The following is a 27948-nucleotide window of genomic DNA, read 5'->3' as shown; positions in this document are numbered from 1 at the left end:
TGTGAAAAACTTTTAATTATTATAATATAAATATTCACATTAGACAGTCTCTCTCTCACACACATACATTATATATATGATGATGAAGTATATAACATATATTGACACCTCAAAGCAAAAGTTAATTTGCTTATTAAAGCCCCTGATAGAGTATATAACATATATTAGGTCCTCAACCAAAAATTTAAGTTGTTTGTTGAAGCCTCTGATAAAGTATATAACATATATTGGAGCCTCAAAGCAAAAATTTAAGGTGCTTATTGAGGCTCCTAAGGTCTTCAACTAACAGTTTAAGCCGCTTGTTGAGGCATCTGATAGAGCATATAAAATATAATGTAGCTTCAATCAGAAGTTTAAGCTATTTTTTTAGGCCGCTAATAGAGTATATAAGATATATCGGGCATCGGGCATCGGGCCTCAACCATGAGCTAAACTTAGAAACTTACACTAATGGATCAACAGTGTGTGCAGTTCTGTTCCAAACAAAGCATCTAGCAGCAAATACATAGAGTACCAAATCCAAAGCACAAAATCCAGCCAAAACCCAATAAAATTGATGAAGATGAGCAAGATTAAGATTATTAACCAACCAAGGATTTCCCCATTTAGAAGTAATCCCTTGTACAGCAGATATAATAGCAGTACTCATGAAAGCTCCAATACCAAGTGCACCATTAGTCAAGGCCGAACCCATGCTTCTCATATCTTCTGGCATTTGATCATAGAATAACTCTTGCATTCCAACATATGCAAACATATCACTAAGTCCCATTATTACAAATTGAGGGACTAACCAGCCTACACTTATGGGTATTGTTGCCTTTGGATCGTCGATGAGTCCATGCTTACTTGCTACGTTTAGTCGCATCGACTCAACTATGGCTGCTGTGGCAATGGTTAGGATTGAGAGTCCTATGCCAATTCCTATTCTTTGGACCGATGTTATACCTAAAGAAAATTTTACCATAATGATCAAACATCCAAATCCAACGAGTGCGAGTGTTGGTACAACTATACAAGTACAAGTAATAAAGTTCACATACACATGGTGCTAGCTAATTTATGTTAAATTGACTTAAAAAGCAAGCACACCGTTTTTAGTTCATTGATGTATGACAAACCATCCCAACACCCTCCCATGAAAATCCCCATTAAGTTCGCATGTGGGAGTTAGGGGTGGATCCAAAATAAAATCAAATAGCATCAATGTATTAATTATTATTTTAAAAAAAAATGTTGAAACTAAGACTTGAACATGGGAAAATGTTGTCATATACAAATATTTTAACCAACTTAACCAATATACTTATTAGCATATTTATAGATATAACTTGTTAAATGTTGTTAGTTGGCAACATTGAACTGAGCTAGATCGACTCTTAGTGGGAGTAATCAATTAGGATAAAAATGTTATTCTTTCAACATACCATTCATTTTCTAATCGAACTTTCAGCTCTGATACTATGTTAAATTGGCTTGAACTTATTTCAAATGTGATCATATACTCGAGAAAATATGGGGTGCACACACTTTATACGCTAAGGAGATATAATTCTAAAACAATATGGCATAAGAGACTTCAATGACTTCTAAAGTACGCACATCATCTTTAATTAATCAATGTGCGACAAACCATCCATACAATAAACAAAAATAGTTGATGGAATAGCATATATACCTGAAGGGATTTTAGTGAGATTTCTAAAAGTAGGGACTAAGAATTTATCATAGATAGGAAGACAAAGGAGAATGGCAATCCCAGGAATGACTTGAAGAGATGCAGGTGGAATTTGAAACTTAGGGCCAATTGATCGATTCATTGTGCTAGCTTGTTTGATGAAGAAAGTATGAACTTGTGCAACTATTATTGCATATGCAAATGTGCATACCCAAATTGGGATCAACCTTAGGATTAATTTTACTTCTTCAACTTGATTTACTGAACATAGTCTCCATCCATTTCTTGATTTCATCATTGAATCTCTGTCGTCAATGACTGTTGCTTTGTCTAAACATCTGCATTTGTTCACTTCAAATTTAAGTATTCTATAACCAGAGACAATCCATAAAAGGATTCTCAATATATATTACATTCAACAACATGTAAACGGTAGTAAATGGGTTTGAATCCTTCTTACTTTCATCTTATGACCCATTTAGTAATCAATACTAAACGGTGGAAATGCGAATGAATTATATGTATATCTATATATATATATATATATATATATGTATATCTATATATATATATATATATATATGTATATATATATATATATATGTATATACATCATTTGTTCTTCTTATATGTTCTTACCATTTTTCTTAGGTTATTATTTGTTGCCATTTTTCTCAAATAAAAATTTCAGAATGTTCTTATTATATATATATATATATATATATATATATATATATATATATATATATATATATATATTATTTGTTCTTCTTATATGTTCTTACCATTTTTCTTGGGTTATTATTTGTTGCCATTTTTTCTCAAATGGAAATTTCAAAATGTTCTTATTATATAAATCTTTTCATTTTAAGACATGTTTTTAAATCAAAATAATCTCATTTGCCTAAGACATTTTAACCAAAAAATCACATATTTACATTTTTAACTTCCAAAATTTACTTGATTTATTCATATTAACTATATTACTAAATCCCTTTACTCCTTTTTATGGTTTGAGTTTTAAAAATCATTATTTATTCCAATCAATTTTTACTCTTATTAGAATATTGCTTCTCATTATTGCTCTTTTTGATTTATTTCCATATTTCAAGCGTAGATTTTGTACTCCTGACTGTCAATTATTTATTTCAGCCTTGTTTATTTAAACGCATCACATTAACTCTTACATTTCAGATTTATTTGGAAGTCAGAGTTATTACGTCCTCTAACCCTCTCATTTAACTCTTACTCACTTATTTTTTTCAAACATCGCATTTGGTTTATTTATCATTCATATTTTATTTATATTTTATTCTTAATCTATAAGTTTAATTATAGTCAAATAAGATTGTCTTTTTATGATTTATAGTTAGGTACAATTAGAGTTATTTAGTGTAGTATAAGTATATTGGCAAATGTGTTCGAACTAAATAAAACATTTGAAAAGAAACACAGAGAGTATTTTTTGGGATGAAATTAGTGCAAATAAGAATTGGATTGGACAAAAAAAAAAATAAGTAAACATAGAATTAAGTTGTTAAGTTGTTAAGATGAAAGAATATGTTTATAACTAATGTTAAAAAAAAGAGGAAAATAAAATCAATAGGACAAACTAAAATTAAAAGTCCTACAAATTGAAAGGAAAACAAAAGGGTTTACTTCAATTTAATTATTAATTTACAAAATTTGGTTTCGGAGACTAGTAAAATTATGTTGATGTAAGCAAAATAAGAAAAGTAAAAGAAAGGTTGAAGACCTAACGAATGAAGTCAAAACACTTAAGGTCGGTTTGGTAGTCAAATTAAACAGTGATGATGTTAATAGAAATTTAGTGTACATTTAGTTACAAAATTTTTCTTGTCAAGTTTAATGATTATGTCTACTCTACTTTAATTTTTCTTTTTTTTTCTCAAAAACTATTCTAATATGTTATTGTTTGAAGATGTGGTATTTATGTGGTAATAATAAATTGTAAATTTTGCATGATCAAATTTTCATTACTATGAAAATAATATTATGTAGTGTTTGGGAATAAATATTTCATTTCAAATTATAAATTTCAATTATAAAATCATAAATGAAGAATTTGAAAATGACAAGATTTGGATAGTGATTCTCAAATTCTCAACTTTAACTACTTTGAAAATAATGGTGGAATTTGAATCAAATTCAAATTTAAAAATTTTTAATTTGCCAAATAAATTTAAGTCAATTTCAAATTAACAAATAAAATCATCGTTCCCAAACATAAAATTATATATTTCACTAAAATTTATTCTGTAAATCATTTTAAATGCCACAATGTATATAGTATCAACTCAAGTTATCAACTCCTAAAGGGGACGTTAGGTTAACGCAAGTAGGAAAGTGGCAAGTAGGCAATTAAAGAAACGAAGACCTCTGACTTAGTCTTACTCGATGATTCGTCATCCGCCAATAAGTAAGTTGGGTTACTTCATGACTTATCACTTGTCTTCTCTTTACGTCTTTTCAATCACATGCCTTAGTTTTTCTTCTCAGGTGTTTTACACTTTCTAGAGTTGTATTAGAAATGCCGACATTTTAATTATTTCAAGCATTTATTTTATTTAGATTCATAATTTTCTTTTTAGAAAAATAGATTTGCATCTTCGAAAGTTAGTGTGGAGAACAGCATGATGGTTGATGCATTACGTTATAGGAATAGTAGGCTGTAAGCTGCACAAGGGAATAAGGTGTTCAAAATAGACCTAATGATTAGATGTTTATTTGAAGTTGTAATCGAACTTAATTTGACTGACTTCAAAATGAATTCAACAATATATAAAAATCAATGTGGACACAAAACAAAATCGATTCAAAACACTTATTCAAAATCAACCGGATAACCCGAATAAACAGCTCTATAATTAGTAGCCGCCATGATCATAATCAGTTGTGCAAGAATGTTTCTTGCAATCTAACACTTATTCTTTACAATATTCAATGGGGGACGGGGAGGAGTGAGGACTCTCTAGAATATAGGACAAGTACATTGTATTATATTGTATTTCTTCGTTTATTTGATTTTGCTACATTATGAAAATTAAAATGTAAGTTTTTTGTGTATTATATAGTAAAATCCAAAGTATATATTAAATGTTAAATGCTTTATGTAAATACTTTATAGGGTCAAATATCTATTAGTTATATATTTATATTTTAAAGGAAAAATTGTTAAATATAATCCAATAATTCACTCATTCACTATGAATTATTATTTCTAGTAATCTCATCTTTAATGTATTCGCTGCGAGTATAATTGGTAGGGGAGGGGATGTGTGGGACTGTAGTGGTTTAGAATAGTGAGTATATGCTGGGCATAGTAAGGTTTGAATTATTAGATAGTTTTGAAGTGAGGATGAGCAAGTTCATGCACATTCGCATGGATTTAGTGGGTTTCTCTATTTAAGTTATGAACACATGTATAGATGATACATGCATAGAATAATTGTAGGACTTGTTAGAATACAACTAATGAAAATTAAATGAAAGTCGAGAATATTCTATACTCTAGTTTTTCCTGTTAAGTAGGTGTTTACTTGTTCAATACACAATGATAATTATCTAAAATACTTACAAAAGTTAAGAATATATATATCATATTAGTAGCATTGCATTAACTATAAATCGATGTATTAATTATTAGAACAATTAAACATGGATTAATGAACTCATTTAAATAAGTAATTATTTAATATTTTTAAAAAGGATATAAAATATTAATAATGATAACATTATTACGACATTTTAAAGGAAAAGTTTTTATGACAAAATGACATATATATTTATTATAAAAAATAATATCAACGTTTTTTTTTTATTTACTCTATTTATAATCATATATTATTATAAATATGTAGGGAACAAAGCATAAAGTTGGATAATAAGTTGCAAATTCGATTGAATGAAAGCTGTATTTCAGTTGAACTAAAAGTCAACAATTGGACTCCACATGTTTTGTTTATTTATTTATTTATTTTTATTGAAAAAATTACTAGAATAATCCAACTTATTCGTGATTTTTCTACAATAATTTCATCTATTAATTAACCATGAATAATCTATTTTCTTAGATTAAACCCGGTTACCGGATGACTAATCTATTGATTAACCATGAATAATCTCATCCAATTATTTTTTTAAAAAAAAGATAAATTAAAATAAAATGTCGAAAAAAAATGTTCAAAAAAATTATTTTTTTTTAATATTTATAATTTTATGTAAAATTTTAAAATTGTTCTCTAATTTTAAATTAATTTTCAATTTAATTTTTTAATGAATTACCTACAATGGCAAGTCATAGGGTCATCTAAGTTTACTCTAGGCAAATATCCCTTAAAGTTTAGATTATTCATGGTTAATCATTAGGCGGGATTATTATAGAGAAATCACGAATAGATTGAATATATATATATATATATGTGTGTGTGTATATATATATATATATATATATATATATATATATATATATATATATATATATATATATATATATATATATATATATATATATATATATATATGAAGTTGTACTATTTGCTACAAGCGTAAATCAAGAAGTTATTATTATCACTAATAAACTGGGGTAATTATAAGGTTATAACTTGTGTACATGTGACCTCATGAATCTCACCATAGGTGGGAGCCGATATATTCATGACATTGCAGTAATAAAATATTATTGTTATGCACGTGTACATATATAAATGGGCTACGGTGGATTTATATTCATCCCTCGAATATTGCCACTATTTCTATTTTCTTCCATTACTTTAACTTTGCAATAATTTTATTTTAGATAGTATTGTCATCATTTTCTTCAATTCTTATTCATACATCTTTTCTCATTTTCTTTCACTATTAATATCATTTACATAATTTGAACAATTTTAGAATGGAAACTTAAAATAACAAGAATAAGTACCACTTTTTCCAAATAAATCTTATATTTGATTGATATAAGTCTAATCTTTTATCAGCCTATAAAAAAAAACTTTCTTTTGACCAATTTTGGTATTAATGATTTTTTTCTTTCACTTTCAATTGACTAGTTCTGCTATAAATGAACATTGAAAATATTGGTATTGAAAATGTAGACAGAATCAAATTGGAAAATACAATATGGAAGAATAAAGAGGATGTAAGAAGGTATGTAATATAATATAATACAAAAAGGTGGAATTTGGTAATGATGTGTCTAAAGAATAGTACAATTGTTTCAAAAGGTGGGCTCAATGTGTCTAATTGACAAAGTTAACGTTCAATGTAGCTCCTAAATGTCTTCTCAATGCCCATAAAATAGTCATTATCATGGTGGATATGTTTTTTGAAATCTTATTTAAAAAGCTTGATTTAGTAGTACAAGAATTATAATTACCTTATAAGCTTTGTGAGCATCTTTTTGAGTTTGTGCATGTACCCTTTTATGGAGCTTGATTCCTTATTGATCTTACCTAACTTTATTTGCTCTCTAGTCTCTTATATTTGTTCCTTTATTGAGGGGGCCCTATTTTTCATTCTTTCATCTTGGTTCAATTCACATCAATGTGCAAATCATCTTACATACTAGTAAGAGTAGTAACTATGAAAAGCAAGGCTAGTTAGCCAATTAATTGCCTCTATGTATGACCTAATATACTATCATAGCATTTGCATAAAATTTATGAGCATATCAACTCTAATTAAGAATAGTATACTCCCTCTATTTTATTAAGGTGAAAGATGTTATTTTATTTATCTTTTCATAATGTAATTTATAAAATTCAATTATATTACTTAAAATTTGAAAAGAAAAGTTCACCTAAATTGATTATCATAAAAAATTTTACCTTTAATTTATTGGGATAAGCATCGATGATAATTATGTTGATATGATGACAAAAACCTTATCTACCAATAAATTCATGTTTTTATTTGATTGTAGCCACCAAGAAAAATTGGTGTGCATATATACAATTTGTACATATGCATGTTTGTGTAGTGTATGTGTGTGATGATCAAGATAGATTGGTTGTAGTGAGGAAGTGCGAGTTGATTGACTTAATTGGGTGAACTTAATTGGAGTGTGCTTAAGTCATCCTAGTATGTGGCAGCCAATTTGAAGGAAATTTTGTGTCAATTACTTGGAGTTTATTTTGTGAGGTCACACATGATAGAAAGGGAAGGTAATAACTATTTTGTACAAGAGAGATGTGTTAACACTTTAGTATGTCAAGGGGCTTTACTATAAAGGGAGCTAATTGAGAATCAATTAATTAAGAGTGACAAATACTCACATGACGATGAGGGTCTTCTAGTAAAAAGTAGACCAAATGGAAATGGTAGTTCTAAGTCTTGATATAATAATATTGTTTGTCATAAATCCAGAAGCAGGGTCACACTAAGAAGTTTTGCAAGGAAAGAAAGCGTGAAAATTTTATAGAGAATGTCGATTCTTCTCATGGAGATTAGGCGACTATTGTTGATAGTATTAGTGATTATGATATTCTTATTGTTGAGTCAAGTGAAACGTTTAGTGATAGGTGAATTTTTTTATATGGGTAGTTCTTTGCATGTCACACCGTATAGACATTAGTTCTCTACACATAATTATGTTCAAGGTGAAATGAACTTATATGCAACAATGCGATGTGCGATGTGTAGGTGTTGTTCGGTGAGGATTAGGGCATTTTATGTCATGGTTCAAATTTTGTCAAATGTTCATCATGTTCTGGATATGAGAAGGATCTTGATATCACTAGGTGCCTTAGTTAGTCACTAATGGATTTTGAAGAAGAGTTCAAACCCATTTATTTTTTTTGGACCCATAATCTGATCTAGATTTGCTGAGTCTCAAAGGCATGAAACCAAACCCTTAAAACAAGGGCGAGTATGGGACGGGTTAAATAATATCTTTGATCCATAATCATCCTTAGTCACCAGTATTTGCTTACTTTGAGAAAGTGTGGGTTTACTTCTTAGAGAATAGTGATGAGATCTTTAAGGTCCTCGATCAAGGATTTAAAGCTTATGGAAAAGAGAGAAGTTGGGAAGCAAATTGGTGTTGTTAGATTTACAAGATGTGGATTGCTTGTGAGGATGAACAGGGTTCTACATGGTATAGCTCAATATACTTGTTTCAAGTGGGGTTAGGAGAGATGTGTGGTATCAAAGTTGTAAAGTTGGCACTTTATGATTACACTGGAGTATGATTCTTTGGTTACATGATTATACTTATATGGAAAACGGGTTTGAATTACGAAGATGTGTGTATTCTTATGGAACTGGGGTAGGATCGAGGGGTGGTTGTTGTGGGATTGTAGCAGATTACTATTCATTCATTGTTGAGTAGTCATCTTCTAGAGTTTATTTATCTCTAGATTCGTGGTTCTTGTAGTGTTAAAAAAGAAGGTTGTGGTTGGTAATGGTGTTACTCTTGTTGAGGTTGACAAAGATGATGTTGATGGTGCAAGTGCCCCAATTTTAGGTGGAGTCGTTCCTTTGTGTACCTTAAAGGAATGGTCTATCACATTTATGACAAGATATGATGGATTATGCTTTTAGCATGGTTATTGTGTTTGATATTGTTGAATTCTTATGGTGGTGTTGTGTTGAGGGAAGAGGTGACTCCTCTTCATGGGACTCAAACTTTTATTTGAGATGTATGAGGTCATTGTAGAGGATTTTGTGATGGAGTTGGGATGGAAAATAGTACTCGACATTATATGTATGGGTGAATTCAAGGTGTGGTTTACATGGTGGATAATTATCTCATCTTCGACTCTTCATCTCATGATATCATGATTTTCTTTAACCTCCATTATATAAAAAAGACATCATGATCATGTCATCTTTATTAGGGTAATTGTTAATTGTCTTTCAATTATTGAGAGATTGTCTTTCAATTGTTCTTAAGTGGGTGTTATTGTCTAAGATTAATTTTATGTTGGTATTTTCCCACCTGTCAAATTATTGCTTTCTTTCTCTTTATTCTTGCATTTTGATTCTTTTTTCTTTACTTTGTTGTTTTCAATCTCTAAATTGTGTTTTTCTCTAACACATTTTTTTAAAAAGCGTACTTTTAATAACCTTAATTTTTAAGCTATTTAAGCAACTTTGTCACTAGATGAAAAGGGAAGACAAACACCACCCCGGCCCATTCGAATCAACAAAACTAATTAAGCAAATAATTAAAGAAAAGGTAATAAAGAAAGTTTCGTATAAAATAAAAATAAAACAAATCAAGCATAGAATTTGTACGATTTTGTCTTCACCCTCATTGGACTTGACATACATTAGATTTTGTCGTTTAGCCACTATTGTATATATGATGCTAAATTGCTAATTGGCCATTGGTGAGATGGATATTGATATAAATAAAGTTGTGAAAAAGTAAGAACAAACGTGAGTAATGCACCAACCAACTCACGAATATGATACTACGCGGCATTATATGATCATATGCCACGAATCACCACGGTTGGCCTTAAAATTTATAAGTGTCGAAGTGAAATATTAATTATTATAATTTTTTAATTTTTAAATATATTATTATGTGCCCTTAACTACATATTGTCTAATAAAATATTGTTTTTTAATATTTTAAATTTACCTGGGATACAAGTCCATCTTGCCCTTTTATAGAGTCGGTCTTAATCACTATAATTTCTACTGCATTTGTCACTTTAAATTTGCACAATTATGTAATTCAATTATAAAATTATAAGAGCTTTTTGATTTATGTAGAAATTGAGGGAGTATCTCATTAATTAAATTCTATGCTTCTCTAATTTTATGACTTGGAGCTAGTGGTAATCCTATCTAGGTTCCTCCTAGTTTTGGATGTGTGTTTTTTTAGTTAATTTGGTTTAACTAGCTAAAAATTATTATTTAAAAAATTTTAAGCTAATTGAACAGATTAATTGTGTAGAAAGATGTTTGATAAAATTAAATATTGACCGTTAAATAATAATTATTTATTAGAGTAACTATTTATTTTTGTTTAAAATCCAGTTTTTAACCTATTTATAACATTTTTGGACTTTTTAACAAGCTATCAAGTCAAAACACAAAAGCCAACAAAAAAAATTCTTTAAGAATAAATCCAATATGATAAGAAGGATTTAGGATTATATCGTAGAAAGATTTTCTATATGCTCATTGGGAAATTAGAGGTGGGGTGTAATTAGAAATTTATTGTTTTCTTACTTGTGTAAGTTTTCTTAAAGTGTGTGCAAGTTTTCAAAAAGTGTCCAAGTGTTCTTTAGTTTTCTAAACTTATACTTCCTCTGTTTCATAATACTTGCTATATTTTTATTTTTAATAATAAAACAACCATATAAATATTTACTATTTTTATTCCTATTTTTATCTTACTCTATATCTCATTAAATTTTATATCCACTATATGAACATCTACTTTACCCCTATTTTTGTAAAAAAAAAAGTTGTTTTCCTTTTTTTTCATGTTCAATTTAGAATTAAAAATGAAGGATATAATTGTCTTTTTATATGTTGTGCCCACCTTTTCTTAATTCTTGTGTCCACTCAAATATAGCAACAAAAACAGAACAGAAGAAGTATGTTTATGATTTTAGTAGACTCCTACAAATAGGGATATAGGGTTACTCATTTTTATGTCCCTAAAAGTTGAGAGATAACCTTGTGAGAGATCCAATTTGAGCCGTTTGATGGCAAAAATAATTTTAGATTATGACAATGCACGACCAAAGATTTGTTGATCCAACAAAAGTTGTATGTAACTTTCGAAGATAAGAAGTATGTAGACGTAGAGAAACCAAAGGGCTGATATGATGTTGCCTACGTCATAACCTATCAAATTAGCTCTTGCACAAAAAATTAAGTATGATGTTCTTGAGGTGAATAACCCATAATTTTATTTGAACAATTAGCAAAGACTTATCAGTCTGAGTTTTTAGCTAGAAAGTTGTTTCTAAAAAGTATTTGTTTAGGCTTACGATGGAAGAACATGGAGACTTAAGATATTATCTTAATCGTTTTAACTAAGCAATTTAGATGAGAAGTTCAAAGATGTAGACAAAGTTGTTTCTCTTGGGTGTGTTTACCAACGAATAGAATAATGTAATTACTTCTTTATTGGTGGGAAAAACGAAGCTAGCTATGAATGCAACCATTGTGTGTCTTCTAGAAACCAAGAGACTCATGATGCATAACTCGGAAGTGACACATCTAATAGGGTGTTGATTGTGGCTAAGAAAAGGACATGAAGGAGTTGAAATAGGCCAAAGAGAAGGAAATTGTTACTACTGCGCAAGATGAAGGTAATGACCTTCTTATATACTAGAGTCTGTGAAGGATAAAATGGATCTTTGACTATAGTTGTTCTAATCTCCTATGTGGGAGGTAGGAAATTTTGTTTTCTGTAAAGAAGTGTGAAGATGAAAAGGTGATTGTACCTAATGGAGAAGAGATGGAAGTTACTGATGTCAGAGAAATGAAAATTGTGCTTTACAACGGCCAAGTAATTCTCTAGGTTAGTTAAGGTATGTACCTAATTTAGGAAAAAGTTTAATCTCTTTAGGGAGGGTGGAGAAATTAGGGTATCATATTTATATGATTGATGGTTGAATCATGATTACTAGTGGGCTCTCAATGGTTTATGGTTGGTAAAAGGAACGAGATAAACATTTATGTTTATGAACATGGTGGAGGGGTTTGCAAATAAGGGAAGACACCATTGGAGCAGAATTAGTCATAATGGGTTTGCGTTCACCCTAAAACACAGCATTTTTGAGGATAGACTACATATCTTTAATCTAAAAGTTACTTTGTTCCATTGAATTTGCAATATTTGTAATTTTAATGTGAGAGCTTCTTATTACAAATGTTACAAATTCAATGAAACATTATGAATGATATTTTAGACTAAAAGGAAGCAAAAAAATTAAACAAAGCCACTAGCTTAGAAGCGCATCAAAAAGTGATTACGCGGAATATATTAAACTTACAGTGCTGAATACTCTATTAATATGTGGAGTTAAATCCTCTATGACTAATACTTAAAACATTACAAATTAACTAAAAACCAAATTTATATTCTTTCATTATCTAAAAACGACACATATTTTGCAATATTATGAGCATGTCACAAAAAAATCATTATAAGATGTCTTTTTATTTTTTTAGTTTTTTTATTATCTCTACTTTGTATGTTTAGCTTGTTTTTTCTTGATTAGTCTTTCCGAAAATTATCAAAATTATAATTATGGATTCCATAAATCCTAATTATACTAGCAGTACAAATCTCTAGCAATACAAATCTAAGCGTAGAAGTAAGCAACATACCTCTAAAGAATCGATAATTAGAAATATTAAATGATATGGAGAAGAGAGAACCAATTGATAATGAAGTGTTTGGTAAATGAATTTTCTATTCATTTTTAAATTCACTTTCGACTTTTCTCTTTTGTCTTTGAACTTTTGATTAATGAATACTCCCTTAGTCCTATTTGGTTTTGATACAAATAGAAAGTTGGTATTTTTAAAGAAAATTGTGGATGATGGTAATAAATGAAGAAAGAGAATTAATTGTGTGGATAAAATTAATTGTGTGGATAAAATTAAGGGATAATCTACATGGTAGGCACTAACTTTTGCAAAAGGTCAGTGGTAGCAAATCTTAAAAAAAAAACCACAAAATAGCATTGTACTCTTGGAATTTCACAACTTAACGTATAATCCAATGTTTTTTGGGCATTAAAATTACGACAGCTTAAATTTCAAAAGTACTATTTTAATGAAAAAAGACAAGGGTAAAAACAAAATTTCACAACTTAACGTATAATCTAACGTTTTTTGGTATTAATGTTACGGGGGTTTAAATTCTAAAAGTACAATGGTATTTTGTGGATTTTTTTAAGATTTGCTACCACTGGTCTTTTGCGAAAGTTCGTGCCTACGTACCATGTAGAATATCCTTAAAATTAAAAGAGAGTTAAAATGCATCAATGAAATTAAAAGGAAGTGGTGGACCATTATCTAAATATAAAAATGATGCAAATTAAGTGAGATGGAACTAAATGACAAATAATGCAAATTGAGTGGGATGAAGGAAGTATAGTGTTTTCTTCAAACCTATCATAAAAACTAATAATTTCGATGTAAATTAACAAATGACAGTTTAACAGAATGTTGTCATGCATAATTTATTGGCTGATATAATTTCGCACAGATTGAAGGATGATTGACTATAATTTTCACAATAAAATCAATTTGCACTTTTAAAATATTATTTTGTATTTCCTCCTTTACTAACAATTTTGCCATGATTGTTTTGCCGACTGATATATACTGGCTGAGACGAATTCGCACACTTTCATTAATAATTGATAAGCACTTGCATTAATTAAAATCATACAATTTAATAAAAAGATTGGAAAATTACACATGTCATTCTTATAAAACCCCGCTAGATGGAAAATTTTATTGGTTGATGTTGAATTATTCTTGCTTATATTGAGCTATAAAAAATAAAGTATTGATTGAATTTTATCGGATTATACAATTTAATAAAAAGATTGAAAAATTACACATATCATCCTTATAAAAGCCTGGCTAAATGGAAAAATTTTATTAGTTGATGTTGAATTATTCTTGCTTATATTGAGCTATAAAAAATGAATTATTATTTGAATTTTATCGGATACTTTAAATTTACCATTTCCAAAAATAAATAATTTAAATATTTTTGTAAAACTAATGAGCTAAAAAATTTAGTTGCATCAAATTATATAAACAATGTCATATATATTTTCGCTATTATTTTTTTATATTTAATATATATATAATGTGTTTATTATTACTTATCTTTGAAAATTGTAATTATATATATACTAATTAAGAAATTCTTATATTGCATAGGATTTTATGCTAGTTAATTAATAATTCTCTAAAGTCAAGAGTAAGATGAAAGAGGTTCAAGAAAATATCAATCTCTTTTTTTTTTTTAAAAAAAAAAAAAGAAACGTCAATCCTGGGACACAGAAAATACAAAGTATATGTTCACCTCGAATCATTTACTCCAACATTAGCTTGTAGGCAGAACGGCTAGCACCAATCATACAATACTATAAAATCTTGGAAAATTTTAAGTGTCATCCTCTAAAAAGTTATGATAAATGGAAATTTTTGATTGGTAAGGAAATAACTATATGGCATAGTATTTGGAGTAAATTTTATTTAACAATAATCATATCATATCATCATACAATACTATAAAATCTTTAAAAATTCCAAATGTCATCCTTTACTACGAAACACGGACACGGCTGACGTGTGACGTGTCGCGTGTCCGACACGTGTCGGACACGGACACGCGAAAATCCGTGTCCGACACGCCAAATGAAGTGTCCAATTTTTTAATATTTTTTCGGACACGTGGACACGGCAAGGACACGCGACGGACACGGCTAGAGACACGGCAAGGGACACGTGTCGTTTTTAAAAAAAAAAAAAAAAAAAAAAAAAAATTGAAAAAGCTGAAGAAATAAACCCCTCTACCACGCGGTCACGGATTTTCAGCTCTCACTCTCATTTACTCTCATCTCAAATCTCATTTGAGTTACTGGACTCACGCCTCCACCACGCCTGCTCCTCTAACCCTAAAACGGCTGCTCCTCCACCACGCCACCTCCACCGACGGCTTCACTGAGTGGTGTTGTGGTCTGCTCCAGTGCTCCTCAAACACTCGACGGCTAATATTAATCCAGTGCTTCAGTGCTTCCCTAAAAATCGATTTTTTTGATTTTGTTTCAGGTATTTTCAATCTTTATCCTAAATCCTAATATTAATCTTGTTCTAATCTTTAATCTTAGTGTTAATCTTAAATTTTTAATCTTGTTGAGTTGTTGTTTTAACATTTATTTTTACTGGAATTTGATTACTGGAATTTGATGGATATTTGATTTCAATTTGATTACTGTGATGGACTGTGATGGATATTTGATTTCAATTTGATTACTGTGATGGACTGTGATGGAATTTGATTACTGGTATTGTATTGTATTGGTTGTGGTTGTTTATAAATCTTGATGAAATTACTGTAATGGAATTTGATTACTGGAATTTGATGGAGTTTATAAATCTTTAATTGTGGTTGTTTGAATTTGAAGAGTTCAATCATGTCTAGTAGCGGGGCTAGTGGCTCTGATTCGTGCAATGTAAGTGGTGATGCTACAAATGAAGAGGGTGATTTCTGCTATTATCCTTTGTGGAAATATGTTTTGAAAGGGGAAAAAATGAGTGGAGGTGGGGGTAATTATACTTGGCAATGTAACTTTTGCAAACAAATAAAGAGTGGTTCATATACTAGAGTTAGAGCACATTTGATGGGAGTTGCAAAAGGTGGAATTAGTCAATGTCCTAATGTAACAAATGAGGATAAAATGCAAATGAGAAACTTAGAAAGACAAGTTGAGCAATATAAAGAATCTAGACAACCAAAAAGACCACCACTTCCTAGTCATTCTTTGTCTTCCGAAACTTCTCATTCACCAACTTCATATGCCAAGAAAAGAAAATCTGACAACCCAATCACCAAAGCTTTTGATATACAAGCTCGAAACAACTTAGATGCTGAGATAGCAAGGATGTTTTTTACTGGGGGATTGCCTTTTAACCTTTGTCGAAACCCTTACTATGTTAGTTCATACAACTATGCTGCCACAAATAATATTCCTGGTTACAAGCCTCCTGGTTACAATAAAATGAGAACCACTTTGTTAGAGAGAGAGAAAGAAAATGTTGAAAGGTTTTTAGAACCAACAAAGGCTACTTGGAGGGAAAAAGGAGTAAGTATAGTGAGTGATGGGTGGAGTGATCCACAAAGGAGACCTTTAATTAATCTCATGGTAGCTTGTGAAGTTGGTCCTCTATTCTTAAAGGCCGTTGATTGCTCAGGAGAGGTAAAGGATAAAGACTTTATTGCTAATTTGTTGAATGATGCCATTGAAGAAGTTGGAGATGACAAATTTGTTGTACAAATTCTGACTGATAATGCAAGCAATTGCAAGGCCGCTGGAGAACTTATAGAGGGTAGATATCCACATATATTTTGGACACCATGCATTGTTCACACTCTTAACCTTGCTCTTAAAAACATTTGTAATGCTAAAAATGTTTCAAACAATGAGGAGGTTTATGATGAGTGTCATTGGATAACTGAAGTTCATGGAGATGCTTTATTTATCAAAAACTACATAATGAACCATTCAATGAGGTTAGCTATATTTAATAAGTTCTCTCCATTAAAGCTTCTTTCTGTCGGTGATACTCGCTTCGCTTCGGTAGTTGTCATGCTAAAGAGGATGAAACTTCTTAAACCAACTCTTCAATCCATGGTTGTTAGTGAGGCTTGGTCCACATATCGTGATGATCATCGTGGACAAGCTACACTTGTGAGGGAAAAGATTTTAAATGACGATTGGTGGGACAACGTTGATTACATCCTTGATTTTACTCGTCCCATTTATGAAATGATAAGAGCATGTGATACCGACAAAGCATCCCTTCATCTAGTATATGAAAAATGGGATTCAATGATTTCAAAGGTGAAGGAGATCATATATAACCATGAGCATAAACAAAGGCATGAGTATTCTTCTTTCTTTAGTGTGGTCGAAACAATACTTCTTAGCCGTTGGAAGAAAAGCAACACTCCACTTCATTGTTTGGCACATTCTTTGAATCCAAGGTAAAGGAGATCATATTGTATGTTTAAATGTTTAAAGCATTAGATTATGTATTAACTAAATTCTCTTCTTTTTTATGTATTTAAAAGGTATTATAGTGACGTGTGGCTTTAAGAGGTCCCCGGTAGAGTTGCTCCACATGTTGACAATGAAATTTCCACACAAAGATTTAATTGCTTCAGAAGATTGTTTCAAAACTTGGAAGATAGAAGAAAGGTTAATATGGAGTATGCTATTTTCTCGGCAAGAGATGGTGGTGTATTTACCGAACCGGAGTGCTTGAATGATATGTACATGATGGCTCCAAAGCATTGGTGGGCAACTTATGGCTCACAAGTTCCGATGCTTCAAGCATTAGCATTCAAGTTGTTAGGACAACCATCATCTTCCTCTTGTTGTGAGAGGAATTGGAACACATATAAATTCATTCATTCATGTACTAGAAACAAACTTGCACCAAAACGTGCTCAAGATTTGGTGTACATTCATAACAATCTTCGTTTGCTTTCAAGGAGAGGTGAGGCTTATAACAAGGGAAGAACAAGGTTGTGGGAAGTTGAAGGAGATGACTTTGGAAATCTAGAAGATTCTATTTGCCTTGGCATGGCGGATCTTTCTCTTGATGAGCCCGAGTTGGAAACTACTTTTGTAGCGGAGGATGATGATGGATGTCATATGGATGATATGTGAAGATCAAACTTATATTTACCTATTTATTTGGTTTTCTTTGATTTGGTTTGTATGACTATTTTTAAATACTCCTGTTGTTTATTTGGTACTTATTTGAATGTTATGTGAGTTTTATAATTTTAAAGTGTTTATTTACAAATATCAAATGAAAGATTGTAAAATTATCTTTAATTTGATATATTTATTTTATTAGCATTTACGTGTCCCCGTGTCCGCCATTTTTAAGTTGGCGTTTTCCCGTACCCGTGTCGTGTCCGTGTCCGTGTCCGTTTTAGTGCAACCTAGATCCTTTAAGGAGGCATGACAATAGAATACTATAAAAATCTTGAAAAATTTCAACTGTCATCCTCTAAGGAAGCATGACAAATGAAAAGTTTTGATTAGTTGAGAAATAACTATATGGCATATTATTTAGAGTAAATTTTATTTAACACTAATATGACTAAAAACGGTAAATGAATAAGTTAAAATATTTGAAATAAGTAGAGTAAATATTTTGAATTAATCTTTTGTATTAAGATCAAAAATAAGATTACATACACAAAAATTTTGACTTAATTAACTCTTAACTATTTTTGATAGAAAATAATAATATAAAGACTATCATAAGTTCATATTATTTGAATGTTCTATAATAAAAAAAAATAGTAAATTAAGTAATCAAAATGACAATCTAAATTAATATAAGGAAATCAATCATCAACTCAAAAAAAAAAATTAATCATTAATTAATAATTTTTGTTTGAATTTATGATTGATTTGATATAATAATAATAATAATAATAATAATAATAATAATAATAATAATAATAATAATAATAATAATAATAAGTATTTTATTTTTAAAACTTAATTAATAATTGAAAATCGAAATTATGAACAATACTTATTGTATTGACTAACTTAATATCAATATGTAAATAAATATAATTATGATTTTGATATCTAAATTTTTAGTCTAATTGCGACTTATGTTATTTTAGCATATTAAAATAAATATTAGCAATCAAATAATTTAATTTCAATATTATTTAGAAGAAATTTAAAAAATTAGATTAGTATCTTACACTATCATTGGTTTATAACTATAATTGAAATATAGAAAAATAAAACTAACTTGTAGATTAAAATGTTTTTTTAGAATAATTTTATAGTAAGATGATGCATGGTATATTAATATTTTTATGTTGAGATTTTGATCAAGAAATATAAAATAAAATCAATGTTTGATACTTAGAATAATCCAATTTTTTCAAGATTTTCCTACAATAATTCCACCTGTTGATTAACCAATAATCCCAACTTTAAGGGGTATTTGCCTAGAGTAACTATGGGTAAACCGATGACATGCTATACTCGGTAATTCATCAAAGAAGTTAACTAAAAATTAATGTAAAATTAGAAAAAAATTTTGCATTTACATAAAAATTCCAAACAATAAAAAAAATCAGATTTTTTTTCAACATTTTTAAATTTTTTTTTGACATTTTATTTTAATTTATCTTTTTTTAAAAATAAAACTTGCTATAGCAAGTCATCAGTTATTGGGTTCACGCTATGAAAATACCCTATAAAATCGAGATTGTTCGTGGTTAATCAATAGGTAGGATTATTGTAGGAAAATCATGAAAAGATTAGATTATTCTAGGTAATTTTTCCTAAAAAAATCTAAAGTATTAACATTTTAACATATTACACCTAATTTTATATGTAATTTAATTTCAAAATAATATTAATGTTTTGATGCCAAGAATTTATACTATCCATGTGCTATTTATCTCAAAACAATGTTATTTTGGATTTTATTTGATAAAATTAAGGTGAAAGAAACAAGTATCTTATTAACATATCAATTAAAAAATTCTTACACATAATATTTGAATATTCTATGAAAATACCCTTCAAATTAAGGGATTATTTGTTGTTAATCAATAGGTAGGATTATTGTAGGAAAATTATGAAAAGATTTGATTACTCTAGGTAATTTTTCCTAAAAAAATCTAATGTATTAACATTTTAACATATTACACCTAATTTTATATGTAATTTTATTTCAAAATGATATTAATGTTTTGATGTCAAGTATTTATACTATCTATGTGGTATTTATCTCAAAATAATATTATTTTGGATTTTTGTTTGACAAAATTAAGGTGAAAGAAACAAGTATCTTAATAACATATTAATTAAAAAAATATTACACATACTATTTTCAAAACCTAATTAGGCAACTATGACATAAATTATTTTAAAAAACACTTTTCAGATAAATGAATATTCAAATGAATTAGTTTTCATCAAAATGAATTAATGTGAAAAGTTCAATGCATACTTTATTATTTGTTTAGATAATAACTATTTATAATCATTTATCATTTTATAGTTCTACTATAATAAAATTAATTTATACTATATATAATTACACGTGTACTTAAATAAAAATTAATGATTGAAAACTAAAGCTTTGTGCATGAATCATAATCATAATATATCTATTAAAAAAAGATGTGAAAAGCTAAGTGTCAAATTTCTAGAGCACTTGCCATGTGTAATTTTTTTATTAGAGTATTTAAACTAACTAAATTAAATAGCTGACCAGTTTACATCAATTAAAGATTTGACAATCAATTAATATTTAACCTGTTAAATTTACTGGTGTAGTTATAGAAATTATTTTAACTAATTAAATACTCTAATCTATAAATTGACTATGAGAATAGAAACAATAAATTAAGAATCATTTAGCTGATATTAACAAATTTAAAATTATAAATTAGGAAACAAAATATTAATCATATATCTTTTAATAAATTACTATTAGAGAAATTTAAAAACAAAATAAAGTAAGAAATATTTAGATGATATTAAATAATTTATTAAGATTTAGACTGATTTAGTTATAGAAATTATTTCAACTAATCCTTGTACAATTTAATAAAAAAAAAAACTAAAAAATCACACATGTCATTCTTTTGAATCTATGCTAGACGAAAGAATTTTTTTGATTGATATTGGTTTAAGTGGCAAATAAAGTTAATCAACTTATTATTTATTTTACTCATCTACAAACTATTTAAATTTATTACACATATAAAAATATCATATCACCCTATTTCAATAATTATTATTTATTACTTTATCTTTACTATATAATATATTTATTATTACATGTTTCTGAAAATTATATTTATTTATATCTTTATACTAAGAATTCCGTACATAACAACTAATTAAAACCAAACTATGCTATTCGCGGATCGTGAAGTGCCATTGACTCATGTACTAATCCAACAGTTTGGTAAATGTTAATTATTAAGCGTTGGAAGTGCATTCAATAATGCTGACCCACATGTTTCTAAAATCCTCAAACCCAAAGATTATTCTCAATTTTGTTAGTACACAAAATCTTGGGTGACACATCTCCCTTGTGAATTTTATTAGGTCGATCTTTTTTTTTTTTACCAAATTTAAAATTTAAAAGGTGAATTTTAAGATTTAAAAGACTAATCTAAGTCTTTAAAATTAATTTGAAAGTTTTAGAACTTATATTTTTAAATAATAAAATTTAACAATTTTAAATAATTTTAAGATTTAAAAAACTAATTTAAAATTTAAAAATTCTAATTCCAACTCTTAAAAAAGCATTTAAAATCTTAAAATCTACCATCTAAGTTTTGAAATTAATACATCATAATAAAAAAACTTACTAGATATAGGCCAATCGCACCGCTTTCAGAGTTATTGTTGCTAATATCATCTATCAGTTGTTAATAGGGCGTTGAATTATATGTTTATTTTGAAATGAGATTTATAATTCTTTTGGTGGACTATATAGACACTCACATATAATTAAAGGAGTACAATATCCGAGACCGTCTCATCATGAGACTAATCAATATATATTATCAACTTATTTTTATAATTGATCACTTTAAAACTGCAAATGATTACTTTTAGATTGTATGTAATCTCTTTAAGACTTTAAAAGTGATAATTTTAAGATTGTAATTGATCACTTTAAGATTATAAGTGATCATTTTAATGTTATAAGCGATTATTATTATTATTATTATTTAATTGTATGTGATCTCTTAAGACCATGAAAGGTGATCACTTTAAAATTGTAAATAATTAATTTTAAAGTTATATGTAATGACTTTAAGACTATATACAGTAAAATTATAATTGTTCACTTCATTAAGATTGTAAATAATCACTTTAAAACTATAAGTGTGATTTGGTTAACCCAATAAAGATATTTTACACTTAAATTCATTTTGTTGCTTATATACATGAGTTGTTCCACATTGTATACCACTTTATAAACTTGAGAGTAATTACCAATATTTTTTTAATTTGAAACATCTTTTATTAGGCTTATGGTAAGTGAGTTACATTTTCACCTATTTAATTGAGTAGTCCAAATGCATTTTTCTAACATCATATCATAATATATTTTATTTTATTTTATTTTTGCATTACAATTTATTATACAAATAAATTCTAAAGCAAAAATATTTATAATGTGTACTAAATAAAAAAAAAAAGAGTAAACATATAGTCAAAATAAATACTCCATGTACGAAGATGAAGATATAGAAGTTACCTGAAATGATTAGTAGGAGCCAATTTAAGCACTTGCAACCCATGGCCAGCAACATCATCATCAGAATAGTAAAGCCCACGACCACTACTCATCTCCGTCAAGTGCCGCTTTCGAATGGCGGAAACAACCACTTGAGCCACGCTAGTAAACGGGCTTCCAACTGGCCGTTCCTTTCTATACGTTGAACTTCCAAGGATAAATATAGAAAGAGCTAAGCCGACAGCTAAAGTAGGGATGGCAAAACCGACGGTCCAACTTATATTGTCTTCCACATAAACAACTACTAGAACGGCAATTGTTGCACCAACAACAATTCCAAGGTACCACCAATTAAAAAATGAGCTCTTGGCTTTTCTTTGTTCTGGGGTGTTCTCGTCGAATTGATCAGCTGCAAAGGTTTGTACACATGGTTTATGGCCACCTTCTCCTAACGCAGTTATGTATAGGGCACTGAAAAATAAAGCAGTACGAGCATGTTGTGGGATTGTAGTAGTTGTTGATATTGTCAATAGCATCAAACCCTGTGTGTTCATCCATAAAAAGACATAATCAACTACGAAATGGTATCAGAGTAATTCAAAGTCGGAGAAAAAATATATAATAATTTTATTTTACGTTTATTTGAAAGTTTTGCACTTAAAAATAAGTAATAAGAAAAAAAAGTAATGTAAATGATTATTATTTAATAAATCTTAATTTGGTAGTATGTTGCGGTCAGATACCTTACAGACCACATATATATGAACATTAACATGCACATATTAGGATTTATATATAGAGGAGGTGGGAAAAACAACAAAGACTCGTGAATGATCCCAAGAGACTCATGAATGCAATATACTCCTTTGCTCCTTTTGAGTTTGTTTACTATATATTGCAAAAAGATAGATTATTTTTAATAGAAAATTCAAAAGCGAAGAAAAATTGACAAATTCTTTAAAGATTTTTGTGCAATTTCAAAAATTATAATATTTTTCTAACAACTTTATATCTCTAAACATTCAACATATACTTGTAACTTACTATTAAACCCCCTAATTTTTAGAAATTCTATACAGTTGAACATATTAAACATACTTCTCAGCAAATTCTATAAGATAGATGGAGTAACTTGTAGATTTTACACAAGTGGCAACAATGACATCTAGCAAGATCTTTTGTCGATTAGTGGATGAATAAGTGATACTATCAACATAGAGACTTTTTACTCTTTAAGTAAATTATGTGTAGATGTACACTTTAGCAAAACTTTAGATTCATGAAATTAAAACAATTTTAAAGTTCTCTCCGACCTTAGCTTTATCAAAGCTCCCCCGTTTGGAGGGTTTATGGGAAACAGCAATGAAATGCTTACTTTGAATTTTACAAAATTATTGTGTATCAATCTATGTGAGTGGCAAAAATTAAATAAACAATATGAAAAAAAAAATGTATTCATATCCCATATTCAGGGCTAGTCTAATAACGTGTAAGAAGGATCCGTACTCTAAACTCATCAAAAAAATTAAAAAAATAATGTTTTAATATTTAATAGTTAGGAGTCTATAGGCTATAATAGTATATTTAGTAATTAGAAGTTCATTAATATTTTGTTCTGAATCTCTCAAGACCCTACAGACCGTATTGCTAAGTTTAATGGGCAATGCAAGAGCTATTTTAGATCAGGTGGACCCAAAAAATATTTTTGATAAGACTTAATAATCAAAATAAATCCACTAACTAAATATTAGTTTTTTAAAAAATTTATAATATAAAAATTATTTTCATATTTTAATAATGGTAAGGTCATGAACCTACCATGTTCCTAGATAGGTATGCCTACGAGAGCCATACCAATCTAAAATACATAGTTATGGATCTATGTTTTAAAGTTGAGACTCCATGTAACACTCAAAATTATTTTACACTAGTCAAAAAACGTAGATTCAAACCCTTAATTATGAGAGAGTGAAGGAAAAACCGCCTTCAGAGTTCCAAATACCTTCATTTGGTATAAAATTCAAAGCCTTAAACCAGAAGATTGAATGTAGAATAACAAAATAAAAATATTTTTTAGTAAATATTTTGATGCCCTTCTTGCATAGACAATGACAATATTGTACCACGTGACTTTAAGCTTTCTTGCAATATTCTAAAAGTGGGACATATATTAGGGTATTAAAGTAAAAGAACAGATTTTTATTTGTAAAAAACCACATTTTTAAAAGTTATTAGTTAAAAGAAAATTTAAAACATTTTTATCAACACATTCTATAAGTCATAATGTTATTAGTCTTTATTTTTATATTTTATTGTTGTTTTGCTTTTTTTTTTTTTAAATTTTTGTTGAGTTAATTGACTTTTTGATCGCATCCTTATTTAGAATTATAATTACCTTTTTTTATTTCTTTTTAGACCATAATCTTAAAACATGATAATGACGATCAATAAGAATTTAGGATACAAAATAAATATAAAAGAAATCGACAATAATAGTAATATTGTTTCAAATCCACCAATATCACGATATGGATCAACTTTCTACTTTTAAGGTTGAATATGAATTAACCGTTAAAATAAACACCAGAGTAAAGACAAATTGCATCCTTTTAAAACCATTTTACTTCAAGCAAACTTTTTTTGGGGTGTGTGTAAAATCAGCTTGTTAGTGATATGAAATGATTAAAGTCAATACGCATCATTATAGAATAAGATTATAGCTTGATTAGTGTAGGGTATTAGTTGTATAATGTTTTTCCTATTTTGAATATTTTATCTTAAAAAAGAGAGAAATTTAATTAATATTTTTTATATATATTTAAAAGATAAAATATATTCATGTGAGATCTCATTAGATTCATTTTAATATATACCTTTTTATTATGTATTTTTCATAATTTTTTATTATATATATTTAGAAATATTGAGATTTGAAATTTACATTAAAAATTATACAAAAGTAAATATGAAGAACAAAAATAAATAAAAAGAGTAATACTTAAGTAAATCAAACTTAATTAGATTATGGCTAATTAATGACAAATTAAAGAATTTTGAATCTATTCATGGTTAATAAATGACCCACTTAAATACAGCTAATAATAATGTATTCCAATACAAAAACAGTACTACTAAAGTATAAATAAACAACTTCAAATTTGAGAAATTTCCAACATAATAATTTAATGGTTGAGGTTAAGGGTTTTCTTTCACCATTTATCTGTAAAAATTTCCTAATCTACCTATGGATTCAAAAACTTATATAATTTTTTTTAACTCTATTTCAATTTTAAATATCTCTAGTTGTGTTGTAGAAAATAATATTTAAGTTTAAAGAAAAACTTAATTCACTTATTTTGACATATAAATTAAGAATAAAATGTAGATTTAAAATAATCGATAAATATGATAAATTTGTTACGATAGTCGACTACACATAAATCCGATGATATTTCATCCTAAAACCAATTGGCAATAAGACGGGTAATCCATCAAACTCATATGTTAAATAATCTCCCTCTAATTGTTTAGTGTTTGATCACATGTGAGTTATTTTTCCAATAAAATGATTAAAAAAAATCAAATGCGATCATAAATTTGAGTGGGAAATTGTATATATAATTTAAGTAATGATTCATTTAAGAATGGGATGAGAAAAAAATGAGGTGTAAACAAGTTGAGAGTCCAAACAAAGACTACAGTTGGAGAGTAGTGATAATACATGTGAAATTTGATAATTATTAGTAAATAAAGAAAAAAAAGAGAAAAAGGAAAAGAAAAACAAACCATGAGAAAAACGGAAGAAGAAATGAGAGTAGTGTTGAAACGACCAAGAAAAGAATCAGCAAAGAAAGCACCAATAAAAAGGGCAAGTGAAGAAACACCATTCCATGAATTCACATTCTTAGCGGCTGTCGCTACCGGCTCTTCCATCACTTTTGTTAGGTACATCATCATATTTCCTGCTATCCCATAATATGCAAATCTCTCTGCCATTTCCACAACTACAAAACAATATAAATTAATCAAAATTAAAACAATTATTCAGTTGGACATCTTGTACATGTTTAAAATCTAATATGTAAACATATTAAGATATAGGAGGCGTGATATAACTTATAAATTACTTATTTGATTATCACGTTGTTTTAATGATAAATTTAAAAACTTATATACGACAGTCACATAAGAGAGAGTTGGCTGCATGAGTAGTATCATATAAAGTATTTATGTTAGTCAATATTTTTTTAATTTTTAAATTTTTCAATATAGGATTATACGAGTTATTTTCCAAACATATTATAATTATTAATTAAACTTTTAGTTGAATTGACTTTTTAACGTACTAATAGAGCAGCTAATGTGAAAGGAAATCATAAGTTGGAATCTCATTTATAATTTCTAGGTAATGTATGTTTTAATTGAGTGGATTTCTTAGCAATTTAAATTATAAAATAAGAAAATTAATCAAAATTATGAAAATTTTTGCTATCAAAGAAAAAGAAGAAATGATGAGGTAAAGGGCTTACAAATGATGAAGATGGCAGATTTCCATCCTCCTTTGGGAGGGCTAAGTTGATGATTTTCCATGGATGTTAAAGAAAAGTTAAGAGAAATTCAAGTAGAAGTGATGAGTAGTGAAGTTCAGACACGTAAATATAGAAAGAATGGAATTATAAATATTATTAGGTATGCAGCTCCAAAAATAGCCAAGAGTGGGAATTAAGAGAAAGGAGGTGGGGAGCGAGTGGCAATTGCTCTGTTTTGGTTGCGTATCAACTATCTTAAATAGAGAAGGGGAAGAATCGGCCCTCTTTCACTTCGCATAGGTATTGACTTTTCTAGATAAGATTATGAAATTAAATTTTGGATTAAATTGATTTTTTGACATGATATTAAAAACCAGCGTAATAAAAGATCATAAATTTGAATTTCAATCACCTTTTATATAAATTGAAATATGTAGTGTCATGTATCAACTATCTTAAATAGAGGAAGGGCAAATCACATTTTGTTTTATATAAAGTAAGTATCATATTTTCTGGACAAGATTTTAAAATCAAATTTCGCCTAGGTTTTTTTTAGAAATTTTAACATATTATGATCCTTAACCTTTAGCTTAACCTTTAGTTGAATTGTTTTTTTTGATATGAAATTAAAAGTCAATATGACAAGAGGCCAAAAATTTAAATATCAATTATTTTTCATTTAAATATTATATAATTTCAACTGGACTTTTTATTAAATTGGTTCTTTTCCTCCACTTA

The 27948-nt window shown here is 28.3% G+C and overlaps 1 protein-coding gene across 1 annotated transcript; it reads right to left on the bottom strand.

Annotated features, from left to right (window-relative positions):
• Window positions 1-2: 2 nt before the first annotated feature.
• Window positions 3-27435, bottom strand: LOC130803507 (protein NRT1/ PTR FAMILY 5.4). Its single transcript, XM_057667627.1, has 5 exons — window positions 27211-27435; window positions 26468-26685; window positions 22703-23223; window positions 1679-2016; window positions 3-948 (listed from the first exon to the last, which is right to left on the bottom strand). The coding sequence occupies exons 1-5, from the start codon at window positions 27269-27271 to the stop codon at window positions 443-445; spliced, it is 1644 nt and encodes a 547-aa protein (XP_057523610.1). The 5' UTR covers window positions 27272-27435; the 3' UTR covers window positions 3-442.
• Window positions 27436-27948: the final 513 nt, after the last annotated feature.

This window comes from Amaranthus tricolor, chromosome 17, assembly GCF_026212465.1.
Source record: "Amaranthus tricolor cultivar Red isolate AtriRed21 chromosome 17, ASM2621246v1, whole genome shotgun sequence".
Taxonomy (NCBI): domain Eukaryota; kingdom Viridiplantae; phylum Streptophyta; class Magnoliopsida; order Caryophyllales; family Amaranthaceae; genus Amaranthus; species Amaranthus tricolor.
Note: the sequence above shows the minus strand (reverse complement) of the source record. Positions and strands in the feature narration are given on the sequence as shown.

Bases quoted from the DNA above. Each gene is read 5' to 3' on its own strand.
- LOC130803507 (XM_057667627.1), bottom strand. From the start codon at position 27,271: ATGGAAAATCATCAACTTAGCCCTCCCAAAGGAGGATGGAAATCTGCC. The intron at 26,686-27,210 runs GTAAGCCCTTTA...ATTGTTTTGTAG, and splicing joins ATCTGCCATCTTCATCATTT to TTGTGGAAATGGCAGAGAGA. The intron at 2,017-22,702 runs GTAACTTCTATA...GAACAAATGCAG, and splicing joins GCTCCTACTAATCATTTCAG to ATGTTTAGACAAAGCAACAG.